The 22,316-nt window shown below is 50.2% G+C and overlaps 1 protein-coding gene across 1 annotated transcript in view; it reads right to left on the bottom strand.

Annotated features, from left to right (window-relative positions):
- PIP5KL1 (phosphatidylinositol-4-phosphate 5-kinase like 1) overlaps window positions 1-22,316 on the bottom strand; it is a 389,017-nt gene that overhangs the window by 188,337 nt on the left and 178,364 nt on the right. The window contains exon 6 of the mRNA XM_069609106.1: window positions 14,376-14,410. Within this exon, the coding sequence (XP_069465207.1) occupies window positions 14,376-14,410 (35 nt within the window). The remainder of the gene's footprint in view (window positions 1-14,375; window positions 14,411-22,316) is intronic.

Raw genomic sequence — 22,316 nt, 5'->3', positions numbered from 1 at the left:
TGGGCAGGGAGCAAAGTGCAGAAGAAGGGGTGGATATGAAGGGTTTCCAAAGGTTGGCGAGAATAAGTAAGGAATTGACGGCAACGGATGAGGGAATACTTCTGAGAGGAAATAGACTTGTGGCACCAAAAAGTTTAAGGAAAATGATTGTGATGTTGGCACATGAAGGGCATTGAGGAGTGGTAAATAGAAGAAGATATTAAGAAATCAAGTCTGGTTTCCTTGCATGGATGTGATTATTGAGGACAGTCTAAAAAATTGCTTTGCATGCAAAGTGTCTGTCTCAAAAAGGTAATGCAACTCCTCTTCAGATCGTGCCGTTACCTGATGGTCCATGGAACAGGGTGGCTCTTGATTTTTATGGGCCCTTGGAAGAGGGAGGATATCTGATCAAGGCTCTGGATGAATACTCTCGATTTCCGTTGGTGAAGCATGTGATCTCGACTGCATTCCATCATGCAGCGGTGGTTTTGGATGAACTCTTCAGTGAGTGGGTTATTCCTAAGGTAGTCAAAACTGATAATGGCCCGCCATTTCAAGGACATCAGTTTGGAAAATGTGCGGCACATCTGGGTTTCAAACATTCAAACATCAAAAGATCACTCCACTGTGGCCGCAAGCAAAATGGCATGGTCTGCTTAACTTGAAAAGAACCCGACAGAAGGCCATTGTAGATAATATGTTGTTAGCACAAGCGGTTTCACAAATGCTGTGAAGTTATAGGAATACCCGCATGAAATGACTGGTTATTCACCATCAGAATTAATGGTACGGTACAAGCCTCGAACCCGACTCCCACAATTGGATGATTATACGTTGAAGGAGGATGATGAGATCAGAGAGCGTGACAGGTTGAAAAGGAAAAGAGTGAAAGAGTAGACTGATCTAAAGAGAAAAGCCAAAGATGACCAAATTGGAGTGGGGGGAGCCTGTGTTAGTGTGACAAAGGCTGCGTATTAAGTTGGATTCAAGATATAAACCACTCGTTCTAAAAGTAAAAAGGGTTAAAGGACCAATGGTCACTGCGATTGGAGACAATGACTATGAGATTACGAGAAATGCTTCATTCTTCAGGCAAATGTTTCAAGAGGATCCTGATAGTGACTCTGGCAATGATGAAGGACCTGGTGTTGGGGCATTGGACAGTTCTGTTTTGGCTGATGACTCCATGGGTTCAGAAGATGTCCCGGTTACTTGTGGACATACTGAACATTTGGATGTGGGTGCTGTTCCTGTTGTTCCAAATTCTTGTGAGTTAGGTTGTGGTGAGAACTCTTATTCAAGAAGCTTGGTCCTGAAATGCCATACTTATCGGGTGGTTCGTAAAACAGATCGATTAATTGAACAAATGTAGATGTGAATTCATCAACCTGTAAGTACAGAGTTAAATACTATTGAAGTACCTCCAAATGGTAAATGTGTTAACCTGTAAGTACCCAGTTAGATGATAAGCAAGGGGACGGGGGGTTGTTATGTGTTGTTATATATGGGTAAATGTAATAGTCTTATAAATAACGATTGTAGAATGTTGTAATGGAATGTGGAATGGGTAAGGGGAATCCGGAATGTGGAGGGAGGTGTAGAGCAGTTATATGAAGGCATTGAAGGGTGAGGATTACTTATGACACACTCCTGTGTATTAATAGTATAAAGTGAAACAGATACAGAACACCTGCCACCCCATCACCTCTGAAGACTGTCGCCCTTGGAAACGTTTACCCAGTGCTCCCCTGCTTTTAGAGCTGGGCAAGCCCGGTGAGGCCCGGTGAGGCCTGGTGACACCTGGTGAAGCCCAGTGAGGCATGGTGAGGCCTGGTGAGGTCTGGTGAGGCCCGGTGAGGCCTGGTGAGGCTCAGTGAGGCCCAGTGAGGCATGGTGAGGCCTGGATTGACCCTGCTTTCGAGTCAGTGTCTGGCTGATGCAGGGGCCAGCGTCAATCGCACCTGCTGCCCACGTGACTTGACATGCAGGAGGGCTGCCTGACTTCCTGTCCCACCCAACCTACACCTCCACTCAATGATTGGCTGAGGTGGGACAGGCAGTGCAGCCATTTCCTGTTGTATAGCTGGAGGAGCTGCATCTTTGAAAAAGGAAATTGCTTCAGGGAGTAGTTTCCACTCACGGCCGGCGCTATCCCCATCTTCCTCCCCATTTCTATGCCTCCAGCCTCTTCCCCCTCTCCGCTTAGCCACTGTACCCCAAGTGCAACCAGCACCATTCCAGCCCCCATTACATGTGCCCTGGGCCTCTAGCCTCGCTTCCTTCCCCATCCACCATTAACACATCTCCCTCACCTCGGCACGAGTACCTCCAGCACCCCTTTTCTTTGCACTACCACTGTGGCCCTTTTCTCTGTGCTGACACTGATCCCACCGCCTCCCACTTTTGCGCTGCCATATAAGGTCACTGGCTCTCCAAGCTTTCCATCAAACCAAAGATGCACACGCTTAACACAAAGCAGAGTAGGCCGAATCATTCCTGTCCAACGGAAGAGGTGCAATACTGCAGTGACAGCAACTAGGAACCAGGTGTAGGTGGAGACATAGAACCAGGTGTAGGTGGAGCCAGATCAGGTGTAGGTGGGGGCATAGAACCAGGTGTAGGTGGAGACATAGAAATAGGTGTAGGTGGAGCCAGATCAGGTGTAGGTGGAGGCATACAACCAGGTGTAGGTGGAGACATAGAACTAGGTGTAGGTGGAGCCAGATCAGGTGTAGGTGGAGGCATACAACCAGGTGTAGGTGGAGACATAGAACTAGGTGTAGGTGGAGCCAGAACCAGGTGTAGGTGGAGGCATAGAACCAGGTGTAGGTGGAGACATAGAACTAGGTGTAGGTGAAGCCAGAACAAGGTGTAGGTGGGGGCATAGTAGATGGAGGCATAGAACCAGGTGTAGGTGGAGACATAGAACCAGGTGTAGGTGGAGACATAGGACCAGGTGTAGGTGGAGACATAGGACCAGGTGTAGGTGGAGATATAGGACCAGATGCAGGTGGAGACATAGAACCAGGTGTAGGTGGAGACATAGAACCAGGTGGAGGTGGAGACATAGGACCAGGTGTAGGTGGAGATATAGGACCAGATGTAGGTGGAGACATAGAACCAGGTAAGGTGGAGACATAGAACCAGGTGGAGGTGGAGACATAGGACCAGGTGTAGGTGGAGATATAGGACCAGATGTAGGTGGAGACATAGAACCAGGTGGAGGTGGAGACATAGAACCAGGTGTAGGTGGAGACATAGAACCAGGTGGAGGTGGAGATATAGGACCAGGTGTAGGTGGAGACATAGGACCAGGTGTAGGTGGAGACATAGAACCGGGTGGAGTTGGAGACATAGGACCAGGTGGAGGTGGAGACATAGGACCAGGTGTAGGTGGAGACATAGAACCGGTTGTAGTTGGAGACAGAACCAGGTCTAGGTGGAGACATAGAACCAGGTGTAGGTGGAGACATAGGACCAGGTGGAGGTGGAGACATAGGACCAGGTGGAGGTGGAGACATAGGACCAGGTGGAGGTGGAGACATAGAGCCAGGTGGAGCTGGAGAAATAGAGCCAGGTGTAGGTGGAGACATGGGACCAGGTGTAGGTGGAGACATAGAACTAGGTGTAGGTGGAGCCAGAACCAGGTGTAGGTGGAGGCATACAACCAGATGTAGGTGGAGACATAGAACTAGGTGTAGGTGGAGCCAGAACCAGGTGTAGGTGGAGGCATACAACCAGGTGTAGGTGGAGACATAGAACTAGGTGTAGGTGGAGCCAGAACCAGGTGTAGGTGGAGGCATAGAACCAGGTGTAGGTGGAGACATAGAACTAGGTGTAGGTGAAGCCAGGACAAGGTGTAGGTGGAGGCATACAACCAGGTGTAGGTGGAGACATAGAACTAGGTGTAGGTGGAGCCAGGTGTAGGTGGAGACATAGGACCAGGTGTAGGTGGAGACATAGCACCAGGTGTAGGTGGAGATATAGGACCAGCTGTAGGTGGAGACATAGAACCAGGTGTAGGTGGAGACATAGAACCAGGTGGAGGTGGAGACATAGGACCAGGTGTAGGTGGAGACATAGAACCAGGTGTAGGTGGAGACATAGAACCAGGTGGAGGTGGAGACATAGAACCAGGTGGAGGTGGAGACATAGGACCAGGTGTAGGTGGAGACATAGGACCGGGTGTAGGTGGAGACATAGAACCGGGTGGAGGTGGAGACATAGGACCAGGTGGAGGTGGAGACATAGGACCAGATGTAGGTGGAGACATAGAACCGGTTGTAGTTCGAGACAGAACCAGGTCTAGGTGGAGACATAGAACCAGGTGTAGGTGGAGACATAGGACCAGGTGGAGGTGGAGACATAGGACCAGGTGGAGGTGGAGACATAGGACCAGGTGGAGGTGGAGACATAGAGCCAGGTGGAGCTGGGGAAATAGAGCCAGGTGTAGGTGGAGACATAGAACCGGGTGGAGGTGGAGACATAGGACCAGGTGGAGGTGGAGACATAGGACCAGGTGTAGGTGGAGACATAGAACCGGTTGTAGTTCGAGACAGAACCAGGTCTAGGTGGAGACATAGAACCAGGTGTAGGTGGAGACATAGGACCAGGTGGAGGTGGAGACATAGGACCAGGTGGAGGTGGAGACATAGGACCAGGTGGAGGTGGAGACATAGAGCCAGGTGGAGCTGGGGAAATAGAGCCAGGTGTAGGTGGAGACATGGGACCAGGTGTAGGTGGAGACATAGAACTAGGTGTAGGTGGAGCCAGAACAAGGTGTAGGTGGAGGCATACAACCAGGTGGAGGTGGAGACATAGGACCAGGTGTAGGTGGAGACATAGGACCAGGTGTAGGTGGAGACATAGAACCGGGTGGAGGTGGAGACATAGGACCAGGTGGAGGTGGAGACATAGGACCAGGTGTAGGTGGAGACATAGAACCGGTTGTAGTTCGAGACAGAACCAGGTCTAGGTGGAGACATAGGACCAGGTGGAGGTGGAGACATAGGACCAAGTGGAGGTGGAGACATAGGACCAGGTGGAGGTGGAGACATAGAGCCAGGTGGAGCTGGAGAAATAGAGCCAGGTGTAGGTGGAGACATGGGACCAGGTGTAGGTGGAGACATAGAACTTGGTGTAGGTGGAGCCAGAACAAGGTGTAGGTGGAGGCATACAACCAGGTGTAGGTGGAGACATAGAACTAGGTGTAGGTGGAGCCAGAACCAGGTGTAGGTGGAGGCATACAACCAGGTGTAGGTGGAGACATAGAACTAGGTGTAGGTGGAGCCAGAACCAGGTGTAGGTGGAGGCATAGAACCAGGTGTAGGTGGAGACATAGAACTGGGTGTAGGTGAAGCCAGGACAAGGTGTAGGTGGGGGCATAGTAGATGGAGACATAGAACTAGGTGTAGGTGGAGACATAGAACCAGGTGTAGGTGGAGACATAGGACCAGGTGTAGGTGGAGACATAGGACCAGGTGTAGGTGGAGATATAGGACCAGATGTAGGTGGAGACATAGAACCAGGTGTAGGTGGAGACATAGAACCAGGTGGAGGTGGAGACATAGGACCAGGTGTAGGTGGAGATATAGGACCAGGTGTAGGTGGAGACATAGAACCAGGTGTAGGTGGAGACATAGCACCAGGTGTAGGTGGAGACATAGAACCAGGTGGAGGTGGAGACATAAAACCAGGTGGAGGTGGAGACATAGGACCAGGTGTAGGTGGAGACATAGGACCAGGTGTAGGTGGAGACATAGGACCAGGTGGAGGTGGAGACATAGGACCAGGTGGAGGTGGAGACATAGAGCCAGGTGGAGCTGGAGAAATAGAGCCAGGTGTAGGTGGAGACATAGGACCAGGTGTAGGTGGAGACATAGAACCAGGTGTAGGTGGAGACATAGGACCAGGTGTAGGTGGAGACATAGGACCAGGTGTAGGTGGAGATATAGGACCAGATGTAGGTGGAGACATAGAACCAGGTGTAGGTGGAGACATAGAACCAGGTGGAGGTGGAGACATAGGACCAGGTGTAGGTGGAGATATAGGACCAGATGGAGGTGGAGACATAGAACCAGGTGTAGGTGGAGACATAGAACCAGGTGGAGGTGGAGACATAGGACCAGGTGTAGGTGGAGATATAGGACCAGATGTAGGTGGAGACATAGAACCAGGTGTAGGTGGAGACATAGAACCAGGTGTAGGTGGAGACATAGAACCAGGTGGAGGTGGAGACATAGGACCAGGTGTAGGTGGAGACATAGGACCAGGTGTAGGTGGAGACATAGAACCGGGTGGAGGTGGAGACATAGGACCGGGTAGAGGTGGAGACATAGAACCAGGTGTAGGTGGAGACATAGAACCAGGTGGAGGTGGAGACATAGGACAAGGTGTAGGTGGAGACATAGGACCAGGTGGAGGTGGAGACATAGAACCAGGTGTAGGTGGAGCATAGAACCAGGTGTAGGTGGAGACATAGAACCAGGTGGAGGTGGAGACATAGAACCAGGTGGAGGTGGAGACATAGAACCAGGTGGAGGTGGAGACATAGGACCAGGTGTAGGTGGAGACATAGGACCAGGTGTAGGTGGAGACATAGAACCGGGTGGAGGTGGAGACATAGGACCAGGTGGAGGTGGAGACATAGGACCAGGTGTAGGTGGAGACATAGAACCGGTTGTAGTTCGAGACAGAACCAGGTCTAGGTGGAGACATAGAACCAGGTGTAGGTGGAGACATAGGACCAGGTGGAGGTGGAGACATAGGACCAGGTGGAGGTGGAGACATAGGACCAGGTGGAGGTGGAGACATAGAGCCAGGTGGAGCTGGGGAAAAAGAGCCAGGTGTAGGTGGAGACATGGGACCAGGTGTAGGTGGAGACATAGAACCGGGTGGAGGTGGAGACATAGGACCAGGTGGAGGTGGAGACATAGGACCAGGTGTAGGTGGAGACATAGAACCGGTTGTAGTTCGAGACAGAAGCAGGTCTAGGTGGAGACATAGGACCAGGTGTAGGTGGAGACATAGGACCAGGTGGAGGTGGAGACATAGGACCAAGTGGAGGTGGAGACATAGGACCAGGTGGAGGTGGAGACATAGAGCCAGGTGGAGCTGGAGAAATAGAGCCAGGTGTAGGTGGAGACATGGGACCAGGTGTAGGTGGAGACATAGAACTAGGTGTAGGTGGAGCCATAACAAGGTGTAGGTGGAGGCATACAACCAGGTGTAGGTGGAGACATAGAACTAGGTGTAGGTGGAGCCAGAACCAGGTGTAGGTGGAGGCATACAACCAGGTGTAGGTGGAGACATAGAACTAGGTGTAGGTGGAGCCAGAACCAGGTGTAGGTGGAGGCATAGAACTAGGTGTAGGTGGAGACATAGAACTAGGTGTAGGTGAAGCCAGGACAAGATGTAGGTGGGGGCATAGTAGATGGAGACATAGAACTAGGTGTAGGTGGAGCCAGAACAAGGTGTAGGTGGAGGCATACAACCAGGTGGAGGTGGAGACATAGGACCAGGTGTAGGTGGAGACATAGGACCAGGTGTAGGTGGAGACATAGAACCGGGTGGAGGTGGAGACATAGGACCAGGTGGAGGTGGAGACATAGGACCAGGTGTAGGTGGAGACATAGAACCGGTTGTAGTTTCGAGACAGAAGCAGGTCTAGGTGGAGACATAGGACCAGGTGTAGGTGGAGACATAGGACCAGGTGGAGGTGGAGACATAGGACCAAGTGGAGGTGGAGACATAGGACCAGGTGGAGGTGGAGACATAGAGCCAGGTGGAGCTGGAGAAATAGAGCCAGGTGTAGGTGGAGACATGGGACCAGGTGTAGGTGGAGACATAGAACTAGGTGTAGGTGGAGCCATAACAAGGTGTAGGTGGAGGCATACAACCAGGTGTAGGTGGAGACATAGAACTAGGTGTAGGTGGAGCCAGAACCAGGTGTAGGTGGAGGCATACAACCAGGTGTAGGTGGAGACATAGAACTAGGTGTAGGTGGAGCCAGAACCAGGTGTAGGTGGAGGCATAGAACCAGGTGTAGGTGGAGACATAGAACTAGGTGTAGGTGAAGCCAGGACAAGATGTAGGTGGGGGCATAGTAGATGGAGACATAGAACTAGGTGTAGGTGGAGACATAGAACCAGGTGTAGGTGGAGACATAGGACCAGGTGTAGGTGGAGACATAGGACCAGGTGTAGGTGGAGATATAGGACCAGATGTAGGTGGAGACATAGAACCAGGTGTAGGTGGAGACATAGAAGCAGGTGGAGGTGGAGACATAGTACCAAGTGTAGGTGGAGATATAGGACCAGGTGTAGGTGGAGAGATAGAACCAGGTGTAGGTGGAGACATAGAACCAGGTGTAGGTGGAGACATAGAACCAGGTGGAGGTGGAGACATAAAACCAGGTGGAGGTGGAGACATAGGACCAGGTGTAGGTGGAGACATAGGACCAGGTGTAGGTGGAGACATAGGACCAGGTGGAGGTGGAGACATAGGACCAGGTGGAGGTGGAGACATAGAGCCAGGTGGAGCTGGAGAAATAGAGCCAGGTGTAGGTGGAGACATAGGACCAGGTGTAGGTGGAGACATAGAACCAGGTGTAGGTGGAGACATAGGACCAGGTGTAGGTGGAGACATAGGACCAGGTGTAGGTGGAGATATAGGACCAGATGTAGGTGGAGACATAGAACCAGGTGGAGGTGGAGACATAGAACCAGGTGGAGGTGGAGACATAGGACCAGGTGTAGGTGGAGATATAGGACCAGATGTAGGTGGAGACATAGAACCAGGTGTAGGTGGAGACATAGAACCAGGTGTAGGTGGAGACATAGAACCAGGTGGAGGTGGAGACATAGGACTAGGTGTAGGTGGAGACATAGGACCAGGTGTAGGTGGAGACATAGAACCGGGTGGAGGTGGAGACATAGGACCAGGTAGAGGTGGAGACATAGGACCAGGTGTAGGTGGAGACATAGAACCGGTTGTAGTTGGAGACAGAACCAGGTCTAGGTGGAGACATAGAACCAGGTGTAGGTGGAGACATAGGACCAGATGGAAGTGGAGACATAGGACCAGGTGGAGGTGGAGACATAGGACCAGGTGGAGGTGGAGACATAGAGCCAGGTGGAGCTGGAGAAATAGAGCCAGGTGTAGGTGGAGACATGGGACCAGGTGTAGGTGGAGACATAGAACTAGGTGTAGGTGGAGCCAGAACCAGGTGTAGGTGGAGGCATACAACCAGGTGTAGGTGGAGACATAGAACTAGGTGTAGGTGGAGCCAGAACCAGGTGTAGGTGGAGGCATACAACCAGGTGTAGGTGGAGACATAGAACTAGGTATAGGTGGAGCCAGAACCAGGTGTAGGTGGAGGCATAGAACCAGGTGTAGGTGGAGACATAGAACTAGGTGTAGGTGAAGCCAGGACAAGGTGTAGGTGGAGGCATACAACCAGGTGTAGATGGAGACATAGAACTAGGTGTAGGTGGAGCCAGAACCAGGTGTAGGTGGAGACATAGGACCAGGTGTAGGTGGAGACATAGGACCAGGTGTAGGTGGAGATATAGGACCAGATGTAGGTGGAGACATAGAACCAGGTGGAGGTGGAGACATAGAACCAGGTGGAGGTGGAGACATAGGACCAGGTGTAGGTGGAGATATAGGACCAGATGTAGGTGGAGACATAGAACCAGGTGTAGGTGGAGACATAGAACCAGGTGGAGGTGGAGACATAGAACCAGGCGGAGGTGGAGACATAGAACCAGGTGGAGGTGGAGACATAGGACCAGGTGTAGGTGGAGACATAGGACCAGGTGTAGGTGGAGACATAGAACCGGGTGGAGGTGGAGACATAGGACCAGGTGGAGGTGGAGACATAGGACCAGGTGTAGGTGGAGACATAGAACCGGTTGTAGTTCGAGACAGAAGCAGGTCTAGGTGGAGACATAGAACCAGGTGTAGGTGGAGACATAGGACCAGGTGGAGGTGGAGACATAGGACCAGGTGGAGGTGGAGACATAGGACCAGGTGGAGGTGGAGACATAGAGCCAGGTGGAGCTGGAGAAATAGAGCCAGGTGTAGGTGGAGACATGGGACCAGGTGTAGGTGGAGACATAGAACTAGGTGTAGGTGGAGCCAGAACCAGGTGTAGGTGGAGGCATACAACCAGGTGTAGGTGGAGAAATAGAACTAGGTGTAGGTGGAGCCAGAACCAGGTGTAGGTGGAGGCATACAACCAGGTGTAGGTGGAGACATAGAACTAGGTGTAGGTGGAGCCAGAACCAGGTGGAGGTGGAGACATAGAACCAGGTGGAGGTGGAGATATAGGACCAGGTGTAGGTGGAGACATAGGACCAGGTGTAGGTGGAGACATAGAACCGGGTGGAGGTGGAGACATAGGACCAGGTGGAGGTGGAGACATAGGACCAGGTGTAGGTGGAGACATAGAACCGGTTGTAGTTGATAACAGAACCAGGTCTAGGTGTAGACATAGAACCAGGTGTAGGTGGAGACATAGGACCAGGTGGAGGTGGAGAGATAGGACCAGGTGGAGGTGGAGACATAGAGCCAGGTGGAGCTGGAGAAATAGAGCCAGGTGTAGGTGGAGACATGGGACCAGGTGTAGGTGGAGACATAGAACTAGGTGTAGATGGAGCCAGAACCAGGTGTAGGTGGAGGCATACAACCAGGTGTAGGTGGAGACATAGAACTAGGTGTAGGTGGAGCCAGAACCAGGTGTAGGTGGAGGCATAGAACCAGGTGTAGGTGGAGACATAGAACTAGGTGTGGGTGAAGCCAGGACAAGGTGTAGGTGGAGGCATACAACCAGGTGTAGGTGGAGACATAGAACTAGGTGTAGGTGGAGCCAGGACCAGGTGTAGGTGGAGACATAGGACCAGGTGTAGGTGGAGACATAGGACCAGGTGTAGGTGGAGATATAGGACCAGATGTAGGTGGAGACATAGAACCAGGTGTAGGTGGAGACATAGAACCAGGTGGAGGTGGAGACATAGGACCAGGTGTAGGTGGAGATATAGGACCAGATGTAGGTGGAGACATAGAACCAGGTGTAGGTGGAGACATAGAACCAGGTGTAGGTGGAGACATAGAACCAGGTGGAGGTGGAGACATAGAATCAGGTGGTGGTGGAGACATAGGACCAGGTGTAGGTGGAGACATAGGACCAGGTGTAGGTGGAGACATAGAACCGGGTGGAGGTGGAGACATAGGACCAGGTGGAGGTGGAGACATAGGACCAGGTGTAGGTGGAGACATAGAACCGGTTGCAGTTCGAGACAGAACCAGGTCTAGGTGGAGACATAGAACCAGGTGTAGGTGGAGACATAGGACCTGGTGGAGGTGGAGACATAGGACCAGGTGGAGGTGGAGACATAGGACCAGGTGGAGGTGGAGACATAGAGCCAGGTGGAGCTGGAGAAATAGAGCCAGGTGTAGGTGGAGACATGGGACCAGGTGTAGGTGGAGACATAGAACTAGGTGTAGGTGGAGCCAGAACCAGGTGTAGGTGGAGGCATACAACCAGGTGTAGGTGGAGAAATAGAACTAGGTGTAGGTGGAGCCAGAACCAGGTGTAGGTGGAGGCATACAACCAGGTGTAGGTGGAGACATAGAACTAGGTGTAGGTGGAGCCAGAACCAGGTGTAGGTGGAGGCATAGAACCAGGTGTAGGTGGAGACATAGAACTAGGTGTAGGTGAAGCCAGGACAAGGTGTAGGTGGGGGCATAGTAGATGGAGACATAGAACTAGGTGTAGGTGGAGACATAGAACCAGGTGTAGGTGGAGACATAGGACCAGGTGTAGGTGGAGACATAGGACCAGGTGTAGGTGGAGATATAGGACCAGATGTAGGTGGAGACATAGAACCAGGTGTAGGTGGAGACATAGAACCAGGTGGAGGTGGAGACATAGGACCAGGTGTAGGTGGAGATATAGGACCAGGTGTAGGTGGAGACATAGAACCAGGTGTAGGTGGAGACATAGAACCAGGTGTAGGTGGAGACATAGAACCAGGTGGAGGTGGAGACATAGAACCAGGTGGAGGTGGAGACATAGGACCAGGTGTAGGTGGAGACATAGGACCAGGTGTAGGTGGAGACATAGGACCAGGTGTAGGTGGAGACATAGAACCGGGTGGAGGTGGAGACATAGGACCAGGTGGAGGTGGAGACATAGGACCAGGTGTAGGTGGAGACATAGAACCGGTTGTAGTTGGAGACAGAACCAGGTCTAGGTGGAGACATAGAACCAGGTGTAGGCGGAGACATAGGACCAGGTGGAGGTGGAGACATAGGACCAGGTGGAGGTGGAGACATAGGACCAGGTGGAGGTGGAGACATAGAGCCAGGTGGAGCTGGAGAAATAGAGCCAGGTGTAGGTGGAGACATAGGACCAGGTGTAGGTGGAGACATAGGACCAGGTGGAGGTGGAGGCATAGAACCAGGTGGAGGTGGAGGCATACGACCGGGTGTAGGTGGAGACATAGAACCGGGTGGAGGTGGAGACATAGGACCAGGTGGAGGTGGAGACATAGGACCAGGTGTAGGTGGAGACATAGAACCGGTTGTAGTTGGAGACAGAACCAGGTCTAGGTGGAGACATAGAACCAGGTGTAGGTGGAGACATAGGACCAGGTGGAGGTGAAGACATAGGACCAGGTGGAGGTGGAGCCATAGGACCAGGTGGAGGTGGAGACATAGGACCAGGTGGAGGTGGAGACATAGGACCAGGTGTAGGTGGAGACATAGAGCCAGGTGGAGCTGGAGAAATAGAGCCAGGTGTAGGTGGAGACATAGGACCAGGTGTAGGTGGAGACATAGGACCAGGTGGAGGTGGAGACATAGGACCAGGTGTAGGTGGAGACATAGGACCAGGTGGCGGTGGAGACATAGAACCAGGTGGAGGTGGAGACATAGGACCAGGTGGAGGCATAGAACCAGGTGGAGGTGGAGACATAGAACCAGATGGAGGTGGAGACATAGGACCAGGTGGAGGTGGAGACATAGGACCAGGTGTAGGTGGAGACATAGGACCAGGTGGAGGTGGAGACATAGAACCAGGTGGAGGTGGAGACATAGGACCAGGTGGAGGTGGAGGCATAGAACCAGGTGGAGGTGGAGGCATACGACCGGGTGTAGGTGGAGACATAGAACCGGGTGGAGGTGGAGACATAGGACCAGGTGGAGGTGGAGACATCGGACCAGGTGTAGGTGGAGACATAGGACCAGGTGGAGGTGGAGACATAGAACCAGGTGGAGGTGGAGACATAGGACCAGGTGGAGGTGGAGGCATAGAACCAGGTGGAGGTGGAGGCATACGACCGGGTGGAGGTGGAGACATAGGACCAGGTGGAGGTGGAGACATAGGACCAGGTGTAGGTGGAGACACAGAATTACGGGTAGGTGGAGACAGAACTAGCTGTAGACGGAGACTTAGAACCATGCGTAGGTTCAGCCATCGAGCAGAGGGGGTCTATCACCTCATGAGGAGGGGACACCATCTTCTCGTAGCCTTCTGGAGGGTACGCTGGCGGTGCGGCCAGTAGGGAGCTCCGTGTTTCAGAGCAGTCTCTTTCTAAGCATGTACTATAAGGTGGACGAGTGGAGAAACCCTGAGCAGGTGAAAACATATGGGGCCAGATTACAGAAACTGCACAAGTGCACAATTGCACGGTATTAGCACTAGGGCAAAGGTTGCCCTATTTTGGAAAAAAACGAGGTCATATTAGAAAACTATTGCACCATGACAAGTGCAGCTTGGTTTAGTATAAGCACAAGGGCAGAAATTGCCATAATGCAAAAAAGATACATTTTCGATGCATTTTTTTCACCTGGGCAAACTTTGCTCTGGTGCAATAACGCAGTGAAAAAGTATCTTTTTTGCCCAAGAGGTATTTTTGTTACGGTGCTTTTACCGCAGCAAGCTGCACTTGTCAGTGTGCAATAGTTTTCTTCTATGTCGTGTTTTTAGAAATAGGGCAAACTTTCTGTAATCTGGTCCCTTGTCTCTTCTTCAGAAGAGTGTTTCCTCTCAAAGGTTTGACACTTTAAATGTAATAATAATGGGCTGGGTGTAATCTTTCACGAACCCACAGACAGTTGTCACGTCTTTATTCTCTATGAGTACAGCGCCGCCTGTGTCTATGCTTCTGCTGTGTGTACTTGTGATTTTGTGGGTCTTGCATTGAGGGGGTTGGGGGTGCCTGGGTATCTATGTTAATCGTCAGATGTAGTTTACCTAAGCTCCCGCTCACTCCTTCACCCTGACCATGGTATGCAGGAACCCAGAGCCGGTCATTTACAGCTCCTAGAAAGCCTACAGCGCTACAAACCATATATGGAGCTATATAAATACACAATGCATCTCATACCTTGTTCTCCTCGGGCAGACGAATACTGTGCACACCTGGAAGAAAGAAAAGTGTGAAGAAAGTGATGATTGAAAAGCAAAACACAAATGGGAAAGTCACCTTTAGGTGCCCCCCCCCTCAACTGTTCAAGTATTGATAGGCTGTCTTGAGGCTACACAGTAAGGGACAAAACAGTAGCTTGGGTCTGCTACAGATATCAAGAATAATAGCGCTGCATTCAAATAACCATATGAAGTCTGAACTAGGAGAGAGGCGGTGTTGGATAAGAGAGGACATTTATCATGTGAAGTCTTAACTAGGAGAGAAGCGGTGTTGGATAAGAGAGAAGCTTTATAATGTGGGGTCTGAACTAGAAGAGAGGCGGTGTTGGATAAAAGGGAAACTTTATCAGGTGGGCTCTGATCTAGGAGAGAGACAGTGTTGGATAAAGGGAAACCTTTATCAGGCTGGTTCAGAACTAGGAGAGCAGCGGTGTTGGATAAGAGAAAACCTTTATCAGGTGCGGTGTGAACTAGGAGAGAGGCTGTGCTGGATAAAAGAGAACCTTTATCAAGTGGCCTCTGAACTGGGAGAGAGGCAGTGTTGGATAAAAGGGAACCTTTATCAGGTGGGGTTGGAACTAGGAGGGAGGCAGTGTTGGATAAAAGAGAACCTTTATCAGGTGGGGTCAGAACTAGGAGAGTGGCAGTGTTGGATAAGAGAGAACCTTTATCATGTGGGGTCTGATCTAGGAGAGAGGCAGTGTTGGATAAGAGAGAACCTTTATAATATGGGGTCTGAACTAGGAGAGAGGCGGTGTTGGATAAGAGAGAACCTTTATCAAGTGGGGTCTGAACTAGGAGAGCGGCAGTGTTGGATAAGAGAGAAGCTTTATAATGTGGGGTCTGATCTAGGAGAGAGGCAGTGTTGGATAAGAGAGAAGCTTTATAATATGGGGTCTGAACTAGGAGAGAGGCGGTGTTGGATACATGGGACCCTTTATCAGGTGGGGTCTAAACTAGGAGTGAGGCAGTGTTGGATAAAAGGGAAACTTTATCAGGTGGGCTCTGATCTAGGAGAGAGACAGTGTTGGATAAAGGGAAACCTTTATCAGGCTGGTTCAGAACTAGGCGAGCGGCGGTGTTGGATAAGAGAAAACCTTTATCAGGTGCGGTCTGAACTAGGAGAGAGGCTGTGCTGGATAAAAGAGAACCTTTATCAAGTGGCCTCTGAACTAGGAGAGAGGCAGTGTTGGATAAAAGGGAACCTTTATCAGGTGGGGTTGGAACTAGGAGGGAGGCAGTGTTGGATAAAAGAGAACCTTTATCAGGTGGGGTCGGAACTAGGAGAGCGGCAGTGCTGGATAAGAGAAACTTTTATCAGGTGGGGTTGGAACTAGGAGAGCGGCCGTGTTGGATAAGAGAGAACCTTTATCATGCGAGGTCTGATCTAGGAGAGAGGCAGTGTTGGATAAGAGAGAACCTTTATCAGGTGGGGTCTGAACTAGGAGAGTGGCGGTGTTGGATAAGAGATAACTTTTATCAGGTGGGGTTGCAACTAGGAGAGCAGCAGTGTTGGATAAGAGAGAACCTTTATCATGCGGGGTCTGATCTAGGAGAGAGGCAGTGTTGGATAAGAGAGAAGCTTTATAATGTGGGGTCTGAACTAGGAGAGAGGCGGTGTTGGATAAAACGGAACCTTTATCAGGTGCGGTCTGAACTAGGAGTGAGGCAGTGTTGGATAAAAGGGAAACTTTATCAGGTGGGCTCTGATCTAGGAGAGAGACAGTGTTGGATAAAGGGAAACCTTTATCAGGCTGGTTCAGAACTAGGAGAGCAGCGGTGTTGGATAAGAGAAAACCTTTATCAGGTGCGGTCTGAACTAGGAGAGAGGCTGTGCTGGATAAAAGAGAACCTTTATCAAGTGGCCTCTGAACTAGGAGAGAGGCAGTGTTGGATAAAAGGGAACCTTTATCAGGTGGGGTTGGAACTAGGAGGGAGGCAGTGTTGGATAAAAGAGAACCTTTATCAGGTGGGGTCGGAACTAGGAGAGCGGCAGTGCTGGATAAGAGAAAACTTTTATCAGGTGGGGTTGGAACTAGGAGAGCGGCCGTGTTGGATAAGAGAGAACCTTTATCATGCGGGGTCTGATCTAGGAGAGAGGCAGTGTTGGATAAGAGAGAACCTTTATCAGGTGGGGTCTGAACTAGGAGAGTGGCGGTGTTGGATAAGAGATAACTTTTATCAGGTGGGGTTGCAACTAGGAGAGCGGCAGTGTTGGATAAGAGAGAACCTTTATCATGCGGGGTCTGATCTAGGAGAGAGGCAGTGTTGGATAAGAGAGAAGCTTTATAATGTGGGGTCTGAACTAGGAGAGAGGCGGTGTTGGATAAAACGGAACCTTTATCAGGTGCGGTCTGAACTAGGAGTGAGGCAGTGTTGGATAAAAGGGAAACTTTATCAGGTGGGCTCTGATCTAGGAGAGAGACAGTGTTGGATAAAGGGAAACCTTTATCAGGCTGGTTCAGAACTAGGAGAGCAGCGGTGTTGGATAAGAGAAAACCTTTATCAGGTGCGGTCTGAACTAGGAGAGAGGCTGTGCTGGATAAAAGAGAACCTTTATCAAGTGGCCTCTGAACTAGGAGAGAGGCAGTGTTGGATAAAAGGTAACCTTTACCAGGTGGGGTTGGAACTAGGAGGGAGGCAGTGTTGGATAAAAGAGAACCTTTATCAGGTGGGGTCGGAACTAGGAGAGTGGCAGTGTTGGATAAGAGAGAACCTTTATCATGTGGGGTCTGATCTAGGAGAGAGGCAGTGTTGGATAAGAGAGAACCTTTATAATGTGGGGTCTGAACTAGGAGAGAGGCGGTGTTGGATAAGAGAGAACCTTTATCAAGTGGGGTCTGAACTAGGAGAGCGGCAGTGTTGGATAAGAGAGAACCTTTATTATGCGGGGCCTGATCTAGGAGAGAGGCAGTGTTGGATAAATGGGACCCTTTATCAGGTGGGGTCTAAACTAGGAGTGAGGCAGTGTTGGATAAAATGGAAACTTTATCAGGTGGGCTCTGATCTAGGAGAGAGGCAGTGTTGGATAAGAGAGAACCTTTATAATGTGGGGTCTGAACTAGGAGAGAGGCGGTGTTGGATAAGAGAGAACCTTTATCAAGTGGGGTCTGAACTAGGAGTGAGGCAGTGTTGGATAAAAGGGAAACTTTATCAGGTGGGCTCTGATCTAGGAGAGAGGCAGTGTTGGATAAGAGAGAACCTTTATAATGTGGGGTCTGAACTAGGAGAGCGGCAGTGTTGGATAAGAGAGAACCTTTATTATGCGGGGTCTGATCTAGGAGAGAGGCAGTGTTGGATAAATGGGACCCTTTATCAGGTGGGGTCTAAACTAGGAGTGAGGCAGTGTTGGATAAAAGGGAAACTTTATCAGGTGGGCTCTGATCTAGGAGAGAGGCAGTGTTGGATAAGAGAGAACCTTTATAATGTGGGGTCTGAACTAGGAGAGAGGCGGTGTTGGATAAGAGAGAACCTTTATCAAGTGGGGTCTGAACTAGGAGAGCGGCGGTGTTGGATAAGAGAGAAGCTTTATAATGTGGGGTCTGATCTAGGAGAGAGGCAGTGTTGGATAAGAGAGAAGCTTTATAATGTGGGGTCTGAACTAGGAGAGAGGCGGTGTTGGATAAATGGGACCCTTTATCAGGTGGGGTCTAAACTAGGAGTGAGGCAGTGATGGATAAAAGGGAAACTTTATCAGGTGGGCTCTGATCTAGGAGAGAGACAGTGTTGGATAAAGGGAAACCTTTATCAGGCTGGTTCAGAACTAGGCGAGCGGCGGTGTTGGATAAGAGAAAACCTTTATCAGGTGCGGTCTGAACTAGGAGAGAGGCTGTGCTGGATAAAAGAGAACCTTTATCAAGTGGCCTCTGAACTAGGAGAGAGGCAGTGTTGGATAAAAGGGAACCTTTATCAGGTGGGGTTGGAACTAGGAGGGAGGCAGTGTTGGATAAAAGAGAACCTTTATCAGGTGGGGTCGGAACTAGGAGAGCGGCAGTGCTGGATAAGAGAAACTTTTATCAGGTGGGGTTGGAACTAGGAGAGCGGCCGTGTTGGATAAGAGAGAACCTTTATCATGCGGGGTCTGATCTAGGAGAGAGGCAGTGTTGGATAAGAGAGAACCTTTATCAGGTGGGGTCTGAACTAGGAGAGTGGCGGTGTTGGATATGAGATAACTTTTATCAGGTGGGGTTGCAACTAGGAGAGCGGCAGTGTTGGATAAGAGAGAACCTTTATCATGCGGGGTCTGATCTAGGAGAGAGGCAGTGTTGGATAAGAGAGAAGCTTTATAATGTGGGGTCTGAACTAGGAGAGAGGCGGTGTTGGATAAAACGGAACCTTTATCAGGTGCGGTCTGAACTAGGAGTGAGGCAGTGTTGGATAAAAGGGAAACTTTATCAGGTGGGCTCTGATCTAGGAGAGAGACAGTGTTGGATAAAGGGAAACCTTTACCAGGCTGGTTCAGAACTAGGAGAGCAGCGGTGTTGGATAAGAGAAAACCTTTATCAGGTGCGGTCTGAACTAGGAGAGAGGCTGTGCTGGATAAAAGAGAACCTTTATCAAGTGGCCTCTGAACTAGGAGAGAGGCAGTGTTGGATAAAAGGTAACCTTTACCAGGTGGGGTTGGAACTAGGAGGGAGGCAGTGTTGGATAAAAGAGAACCTTTATCAGGTGGGGTCGGAACTAGGAGAGTGGCAGTGTTGGATAAGAGAGAACCTTTATCAAGTGGGGTCTGAACTAGGAGAGCGGCGGTGTTGGATAAGAGAGAAGCTTTATAATGTGGGGTCTGATCTAGGAGAGAGGCAGTGTTGGATAAGAGAGAAGCTTTATAATGTGGGGTCTGAACTAGGAGAGAGGCGGTGTTGGATAAATGGGACCCTTTATCAGGTGGGGTCTAAACTAGGAGTGAGGCAGTGTTGGATAAAAGGGAAACTTTATCAGGTGGGCTCTGATCTAGGAGAGAGACAGTGTTGGATAAAGGGAAACCTTTATCAGGCTGGTTCAGAACTAGGCGAGCGGCGGTGTTGGATAAGAGAAAACCTTTATCAGGTGCGGTCTGAACTAGGAGAGAGGCTGTGCTGGATAAAAGAGAACCTTTATCAAGTGGCCTCTGAACTAGGAGAGAGGCAGTGTTGGATAAAAGGGAACCTTTATCAGGTGGGGTTGGAACTAGGAGGGAGGCAGTGTTGGATAAAAGAGAACCTTTATCAGGTGGGGTCGGAACTAGGAGAGCGGCAGTGCTGGATAAGAGAAAACTTTTATCAGGTGGGGTTGGAACTAGGAGAGCGGCCGTGTTGGATAAGAGAGAACCTTTATCATGCGGGGTCTGATCTAGGAGAGAGGCAGTGTTGGATAAGAGAGAACCTTTATCAGGTGGGGTCTGAACTAGGAGAGTGGCGGTGTTGGATAAGAGATAACTTTTATCAGGTGGGGTTGCAACTAGGAGAGCGGCAGTGTTGGATAAGAGAGAACCTTTATCATGCGGGGTCTGATCTAGGAGAGAGGCAGTGTTGGATAAGAGAGAAGCTTTATAATGTGGGGTCTGAACTAGGAGAGAGGCGGTGTTGGATAAAACGGAACCTTTATCAGGTGCGGTCTGAACTAGGAGTGAGGCACTGTTGGATAAAAGGGAAACTTTATCAGGTGGGCTCTGATCTAGGAGAGAGACAGTGTTGGATAAAGGGAAACCTTTACCAGGCTGGTTCAGAACTAGGAGAGCAGCGGTGTTGGATAAGAGAAAACCTTTATCAGGTGCGGTCTGAACTAGGAGAGAGGCTGTGCTGGATAAAAGAGAACCTTTATCAAGTGGCCTCTGAACTAGGAGAGAGGCAGTGTTGGATAAAAGGTAACCTTTACCAGGTGGGGTTGGAACTAGGAGGGAGGCAGTGTTGGATAAAAGAGAACCTTTATCAGGTGGGGTCGGAACTAGGAGAGTGGCAGTGTTGGATAAGAGAGAACCTTTATCATGTGGGGTCTCATCTAGGAGAGAGGCAGTGTTGGATAAGAGAGAACCTTTATAATGTGGGGTCTGAACTAGGAGAGAGGCGGTGTTGGATAAGAGAGAACCTTTATCAAGTGGGGTCTGAACTAGGAGAGCGGCAGTGTTGGATAAGAGAGAACCTTTATTATGCGGGGTCTGATCTAGGAGAGAGGCAGTGTTGGATAAATGGGACCCTTTATCAGGTGGGGTCTAAACTAGGAGTGAGGCAGTGTTGGATAAAAGGGAAACTTTATCAGGTGGGCTCTGATCTAGGAGAGAGGCAGTGTTGGATAAGAGAGAACCTTTATAATGTGGGGTCTGAACTAGGAGAGAGGCGGTGTTGGATAAGAGAGAACCTTTATCAAGTGGGGTCTGAACTAGGAGTGAGGCAGTGTTGGATAAAAGGGAAACTTTATCAGGTGGGCTCTGATCTAGGAGAGAGGCAGTGTTGGATAAGAGAGAACCTTTATAATGTGGGGTCTGAACTAGGAGAGCGGCAGTGTTGGATAAGAGAGAACCTTTATTATGCGGGGTCTGATCTAGGAGAGAGGCAGTGTTGGATAAATGGGACCCTTTATCAGGTGGGGTCTAAACTAGGAGTGAGGCAGTGTTGGATAAAAGGGAAACTTTATCAGGTGGGCTCTGATCTAGGAGAGAGGCAGTGTTGGATAAGAGAGAACCTTTATAATGTGCGGTCTGAACTAGGAGAGAGGCGGTGTTGGATAAATGGGACCCTTTATCAGGTGGGGTCTAAACTAGGAGTGAGGCAGTGTTGGATAAAAGGGAAACTTTATCAGGTGGGCTCTGATCTAGGAGAGAGGCAGTGTTGGATAAGAGAGAACCTTTATAATGTGGGGTCTGAACTAGGAGAGAGGCGGTGTTGGATAAGAGAGAACCTTTATCAAGTGGGGTCTGAACTAGGAGGGCGGCGGTGTTGGATAAGAGAGAAGCTTTATAATGTGGGGTCTGATCTAGGAGAGAGGCAGTGTTGGATAAGAGAGAAGCTTTATAATGTGGGGTCTGAACTAGGAGAGAGGCGGTGTTGGATAAATGGGACCCTTTATCAGGTGGGGTCTAAACTAGGAGTGAGGCAGTGTTGGATAAAAGGGAAAACTTTATCAGGCTGGTTCAGAACTAGGAGAGCGGCGGTGTTGGATAAGAGAAAACCTTTATCAGGTGCGGTCTGAACTAGGAGAGAGGCTATGCTGGATAAAAGAGAACCTTTATCAAGTGGCCTCTGAACTAGGAGAGAGGCAGTGTTGGATAAAAGGGAACCTTTATCAGGTGGGGTTGGAACTAGGAGGGAGGCAGTGTTGGATAAAAGAGAACCTTTATCAGGTGGGGTCGGAACTAGGAGAGTGGCAGTGTTGGATAAGAGAGAACTTTTATCAGGTGGGGTTGGAACTAGGAGAGCGGCCGTGTTGGATAAGAGAGAACCTTTATCATGCGGGGTCTGATCTAGGAGAGAGGCAGTGTTGGATAAGAGAGAACCTTTATCAGGTGGGGTCTGAACTAGGAGAGCGGCAGTGTTGGATAAGAGATAACTTTTATCAGGTGGGGTTGGAACTAGGAGAGCGGCCGTGTTGGATAAGAGAGAACCTTTATCATGCGGGGTCTGATCTAGGAGAGAGGCAGTGTTGGATAAGAGAGAACCTTTATCATGCGGGGTCTGATCTAGGAGAGAGGCAGTGTTGGATAAGAGAGAACCTTGATAGCGTCAGATCTATTAGCCACTTTTGGCAATATACAATATACATCTGCTATCCGTCTATAGTGCCAGGGTATCCCCCTCACCCCTGGAGTTTGAATAATGCACTCTCCAAATGCCCATGTTATGTTGTGTTGGCACTGTACACTGTGTGCTGCCCCTCCCATTCCCCATGGACGGCAGAACCAGATGGGATTTTCCAACATTGTGTTACA

The sequence above is a fragment of the Ambystoma mexicanum genome, chromosome 8, assembly GCF_040938575.1.
Source record: "Ambystoma mexicanum isolate Mex_15411 chromosome 8, UKY_AmexF1_1, whole genome shotgun sequence".
NCBI lineage: Eukaryota > Metazoa > Chordata > Amphibia > Caudata > Ambystomatidae > Ambystoma > Ambystoma mexicanum.
This window is presented reverse-complemented; position numbering and strand designations above follow the sequence as displayed.